The sequence below is a fragment of the Pyrus communis genome, chromosome 15 (assembly GCF_041283825.1).
Source record: "Pyrus communis isolate YQ-2024b chromosome 15, ASM4128382v1, whole genome shotgun sequence".
NCBI classification, from domain to species: Eukaryota; Viridiplantae; Streptophyta; class Magnoliopsida; order Rosales; family Rosaceae; genus Pyrus; species Pyrus communis.
Window position 1 is genome coordinate 1,561,769 of NC_142579.1, and position 6,668 is coordinate 1,568,436.

The window sequence follows — 6,668 nt, forward strand, 5'->3', positions numbered from 1 at the left end:
ATGTCTATACGACATTTTTGATATCTCCGTTGAACAAGAGACACTTATGGCAAGTTAGTTCTTGGAAGTCTTCCAATCCTATATGTGAAATGCAAATGGGACTTGCGCTTAAATAGGTATGGAAGGTGAACCCAAAAAGAGTGATCGCCTAATCTCAATATAACAGGGGGCACACAACTCTATCAAGGGCTTGGCAACTCGATCATGCAGTTGATGCAGATATCTTGGCTCCTTAAGATTGAGGAGTTCCTCAAGAAACTTCACGATCGATTTACAGAATTTTATGTTTATAATCAGAACCTTTCATATTATAAATCATTCTGTAAACATCATCCCTACAAAAAATCAATAGCTGCTCTTCGATAATCATTGAACAGATGGCCATATTCGTATACTTTAAATCAACAATGCATTACCAACTCAAACACCTAAACCTCCCAACACTACAAAGCAAAAATTACATTCGCAACAAGAAACTTGCAATTTGCAAAAGAATACAGGCTTTCGACCTTTCCCGGGAGACGTTTGCTTGGGGAAAGACATTGCTCTTTGAACAAAAATACTTTATTGGGCAGCTTTCGACGTTTCATTGTACAAAACAAGGGACCCAGAAACATATCATGGATCGGCATACGAAGGAACTGGGAGGAACGGAAACGGTGCAATAGAGGCGTATGATACAGGTGGGCGAACTTGTGAGCCATCTGTGGAATTCCTCAACCTACTCTTCCGTTTGACATTGCCGTCTTGTGAGGACAACGAAAGCTCAACACTACTCTCTAAATTCTCTTCAGAAAGGCTTTGTTGATTATCAACGATGCGGTGGAACATAATCCCCGACATAAATACAGGAAGGTAAAGAAGGCTGGCATGAAACATCTTCCTTGCCTTATGTGTAGTACGGTCTCAATAGAACGAAAATGATGTTGCAGCTAACGCGAGAGTAAGAAGGGTAGATTCAAGACAAAACCATCCAGACGTCATACCCCCTGCAGACAGAAGAAACGGGCGGAATGAGATGTAATCCCCAACATTAATTATTCCCTGCTTAGTAATCAAAGGCCACGGGTTGCATCTCAAGCATGGAATATGTTGGTCATTCTACTACCAAGAAGAGTTGCATGATAACAAAAATGACATGTCCGATTAATCAATCACGTACTAAGATGATCAAGAATTGTCCCCACAGTATCATACAATTGATAACAGGTAGAAGGAGCCACATATTAAAGTCAATGTACGAGAGGACCAGTGACGTATGAAATCACCCAAAACCATGAGCAACAAATATAACTCGTCAGCTTTGTTAAACCCACCAGGAGTCTTGGGAAAATGCAAATAGCTAAAGACTCAAAATGCAATCTGAAAACAGCCATATGACACGACTCTTGCGTTTTTCCCAAAGGTAAATGTATTTTCAATTTAAAGAAGACCAATGCTGACACCTATATGACGGAAAACCTTCTTTCAATAAGAAATAAAAATTGATCGGACATTGGTTGAAAAGAGAGAAAAGAAAAATGCTCAAAGAGCTTTACAAGAAGACAACCACCAACAGAAATACAGAAATACAAATAGAAACATGATTAGAAAAAGAACGATGGTTTCTGAGTCTTGGACTTACAGTCATAGGCCAAGAACCCCAAAGGGATCATGTATATGCAATTCCTTAAAGCTACTGAGGCTGTTCTCCGACCAGAAGCATCAGCAAGGGAGAACATCCTAAATCTGAATATGCAACAAATGAAAAAGGTTTAGTGAGGAAGGAGCCAAGTGAACTGAATCAATAATCTGTGGACCACCATCACACGAGCAAAGATACAACCTGCAATCAGCTTGACTACAAATTCCTAAAATCTCATGCTAATCATTTAAAAGGGGAAGTAAAATTGGATAACAGAACAGGCTTTTCACACCATTCGCTCTCAAAAAGTATAAAATCTGTCAACTATAATTCTTTCTGCCTTGTACTCATAGGGCATAATTGGATACTGATTAATTATTTCCATGAACAGATACAAGGCCCACGAAAGCAAAGGCAGGAAATAAAACTCCTGTTCTGAAACAATTTCCAGGTGCAAAATATTTGGATCTTTTCAGCTGATGACATTAATGTTAAAGTAAGACCATGAAAGACCCAAAAGTTCATACCCTCCAGCAGCATAGTCATTACGGCACAAGTATGCTAGGCCCATAAAATGAGGTATTTGCCAAAAGTAGAGAGCAGCTGGGAGTAGCATTGCATTGAGGGAAACCTGGCCGGAAGCTGCAGCCCAACTGAAAGCCCAACATGCAGGAATATTCAGTTCTTGATATATGTCATGACTCATAATGAAAAAAACAAGAATATCAGTTCAGGTCTGCAAAGGGATCAACACGAAGAAAACTATAGAGTACAAGAATACAGCAAGGGGGAACTTCAACACGAAGAATTATAGAATAGAAAACTAGATCTATTCACATTTTTTTCAATAAGAATTATTCTCATATGAATGAGAAAAAATAGAGTTGAATTATAGACAAGAAAATTGTAAAACTAATAGTACCAACATAACGTTTCTATTTTTACGCCTACAGCTAAAGTCAGCCACCATGATTCCCAACAGATATCCATAACAACATCCTAAGACCAAAGTTGATTGGCAGGGTATGGCTGTGTTAGAAGCTTCATTTCTAGAAGTCTACGAGGCAGATAAAACGGGATATCAGAGAGAGGTAAGTAATGGTCACATATCTTCCCATACACATGCCAAGACAAACCGATTAACAATAATTGTGCTTCTTGTGGTGCAGGCCTTTGCTACAGGAGTGCTATAGCAATCAGATGGTGAAGCAAAGAAAACCACGCCTGCACAGGGTGGTTCAAGATCATCGACTTGAAATGGTCCCATTATAAGGTGTAAACATACGCAAAGATGCACGTGTGTGTGCAAGAGAGACATCTATTTTTCTGTTAAACAAGTGGAAGCTACGAGGTAAGTCCATAGATATTGACAAAAAATTTCAGACCAGAGAGGGAGGTCATGGGGAGGACAGAGACAAAAAGATACTGGGGGAATATGCAATTATATGTATAAAATATTTAGCACAGTACAATGGGTACTTTTCAATAGATATTGGAAAACAAACTTGGTTTTTATTTAAAGTAAAACCCTGATCAGTTTTGGGCTGCCAAAATATATTGCAACAACTAACATTTAAGCTACTATGAGTCAATTGAAAGCATAACGTTTCAACAGCCAAAGCAATAAATAAAGTAACTCCAATAGGTCCAATCAAAATAGCATGTAGCTCAAAGAAAATCACAGAACAAATTACCCTAGAAGCGGAGGGATAGCACCAACAACAGCACCAACCCATGTATTCACTGGGTGAATCTGCTTCAATGGAGTGTAGACAAATGCATAAAGTATTAGATTTGAAGCTCCAAGACCAGCTGCCAACATATTAGCCTGCAACAACCTTGTCATAAGAGTTGCCACATTAGTTCCCAAACTCACAGCCGATCAAACATTGAGGTGATGGAAATCAGAAATTTTATGGCATGTAACATCTACAGAAAAAAGTGTGAATTCATTTGGGCACCTTGCTTGCTAACAAAGCAGTGCCTGCTAAACCAGCAGCGGATGCCCAGGTGACTGCATGAGGGATCGTAATGCGTCCTGAAGGTAATGGTCTGTTCTTCGTTCTATTCATTTTGGCATCATTTTGCTTCTCAAACACCTAAAACCAAATAATTTCAATGATTTAACACATTATCTAGTCAAAAAGTTGATACACAAAACTACATGTACTTCATATAGTGAGCCATCAAATGGACCCCAAACAATGAAAATTAGAAATTGCACCATCAAAATAAAATAATACATAACTTTAGAAAATCATTAATCTTGAAATGACTCTAATCATAATTAAATATTTTGTTCATAATTTTCACGTTTCCGGTTCCATGCTAAGAGCTTCACCCCTGCTTGCATCTTAGATCCAACTTTAGTGGAAAACAAATAGGAGTGGAAAACAAATATGTTGCGTGTGTGTGTGTATTCCTGTTACAAGGGAGATGTCTCTTCGCATAACGACCCACCAGTTAGTTCTACTTCTGTATATTGTGTGTGTGTGTGGGTGTGTAAAAAGAAAAATATGTTATTGAACAGAAAACCTGATTTAAGGAATTAGCAGATGCTGCAACCATCATGGTACCAGCACATGTGAAACAAAGTCCAGCAAAATCAATGGCATGGCCACTTCCAAGAATAAACCCAGTTCCAGAAGTTGCGACGACTAGCATGCTGAAGTAAAAGTGAAAATTTCATAAGAAAAAAAAAATCTTAAACTAAGTTTCAATGACAAAAAATTGATAATCCCTAGTTAGAAGAGAATCTGCCACGAACATAAAATGTAGACGTTTAATGCATGAATGAAAATACACCCAATACTGCAATCAAACAGAGTCCTGAATGCAGGATTGAAAAAATTGGCATAATAACTTAATAAGTGATAATTCAACTTAAATAGATGGAGTTGGAAAATAAGTATTTTCTAGCTAAGTGACAACAGCTATTTCCTTAAGAAAGGGATCCTTTATGAATGTTTATATTGAAAACGAGTATGTGCTACATGAACACAGGTGGGAGGCAAATTCCACTGTGAGGAGATCGAGTCTAAGCCCTTCGAAATAGAATTTTCAGGGATAAGAGTCCCTTACATCTTGCTGCAAGTTAGCACTGGTAACTGATGAAATTCTAGGATGTGAGGAAGGGTTGGGGAGTCATCTTTGAATAATTAGTTTCCTCACTTGTACGATATGTCCAGTTATCGAAACATGCCCCTTACTAGATTTGTAAGAACTTCTATTCCATTGAGCTGAGATGGTTTCAGGAAAGTTTCAATGATTTGGAAGTTGGGGGAGCTCACTTCTTGGTTGTCCTTTTCGGTGCATTTTCATTTATATCTGGTTAGATCAGAGGGTAGAAGATGGAGTCGATAACCATGTGGCAGCTTCTCGGTTTATGTAACAATCCATCTCTCTTTATTGGTTCAGTTTTTTCTTGGTTAGCTGCTTCGTTGGTTTCTCATGGAGGTCAAAACCTATGATATGACTATATGGACAAGACTATGCACCTGCTTGTCTCCATGATGGTTTATAATGTTTTAATACTGAGGATAAAAGTGCACGTCCCGTGTCTCCATTGCTATGACTGAGATAGTGTTGCGAAGGAAATGTGAAACAAGAGAAGGAAAAGGTTTTGGGGCTGTAGTGTGCTAGCCAATTTTGGGTTTTGTTGCTGAAGAGAAACAAGAGAATTTCGAAGAACATATTTGTGCGGGTGAGCAGGACTTAATGTGTTCAAACTAGCTTTTTTTTTTTCTTTTTCTCCTCACTCTTCACAATGGGGTGCAACTTTTTGGGTTATATTCATGCCAACTGGACTGGAGCTGTTTTTCGATAACCTAATTTCGGTTTAAGGTCCTAACGGTTGGAAGAACACATATTATTGTTTCTGCAATCTAGTTTGTTAGGGATGACAGCTTACTCCACAGAGATTGTATTATTCTTATATTGAAATTAAATCTTGTTTTCCAATAGAAAATCAAACATACTAATTAGGAATACAGCAGTGTGAATCAACATAAGATTAACATATCAGATACTAACAAAATAAAATTAAAAATTATCACAGAAATTATCAATAAATCAGATAATACAATGATTTAACTGTCCCATGATGAAAAATTATTGAATTTCAAAAAATCAAATGAAAAATATTGAGGAAATGGTGGGGGAATGAGTACCTGAGGCGAGCTTTGGAGAGCTCCCAATAGCATTGCCCATAGTGGCGGGCCAAGTGCGAGGCCCTGGAAGCCAACGACGGGAGATCAGCTGTTGCCGAAAGCGCTCCGACTCCATCGGATCGGTGAAGCCCGATCTTTAGAGAATCTGAAGGCGAAGGGGAAGGAGAGTAGGGGTGGGATTGGGAGAGTGAGTGAGAGAGCAGCAGAGGTTGAACGCCGCTGTGTTCGGCGGATGAGGAGGCGGAGGATAGGAGGTAGAGTGGGTTGATGGATATCTGGAACTTGGAAGATAAACTCTTCGAGTTCCTCCACATCGTGGTGTCGTCAATTCAGAGAGAAAGAGAAAAGAGGAAGAAGAAAAGATGGACGGAGCAGCTCACCTGAGCGAGTGCCTGTGTTTGGGCCAACACTATAGACCACGTGGTGAATACATATTAAACCTTTAGATCAATCCAACGGCTTAGAATCCTAACATAACTGTTTGGTATGGATTTGACTAAAGAACAGAAGAAAATTGCAATGATCTTTTAACTTTTTAATTTAATCATAACAATGGTCATTTAATTAAAAATCTATAATTATTGATTTTTTAACTCGTCAAAACGTGCATAAATAATCATTTTTATTAACTTCGTCAGAACTTCTACCAAAATAAGTTATGTGTCAAAACGTGCAAACATGATTATTTTTGTTAACTTCGTCATAATTTTTATCAAAATAAGTCATGTGTTGTACACGTGAGACTAATTAATAAGCAAACATGAAAAAAAATTAAATATACCCCCAATAACCATGACACGTTTCCCGCGACCCTCCACGCCACACCTCCTTTACACCCTCTACACGTCCAAAAAGGTTTTGTCTCCTTCCCCGTC

General features: G+C 38.5%; 1 protein-coding gene across 1 annotated transcript; it reads right to left on the minus strand.

The window, feature by feature from the left end:
• Positions 1-336: 336 nt before the first annotated feature.
• Positions 337-6,204, minus strand: LOC137714920 (protoheme IX farnesyltransferase, mitochondrial). Its single transcript, XM_088686368.1, is given in 7 exon segments — positions 337-989; positions 1,625-1,728; positions 2,152-2,277; positions 3,319-3,452; positions 3,586-3,723; positions 4,160-4,289; positions 5,794-6,204. Coding segments are annotated over 7 exon segments (1,317 nt in total). The 5' UTR covers positions 6,108-6,204; the 3' UTR covers positions 337-618.
• Positions 6,205-6,668: the final 464 nt, after the last annotated feature.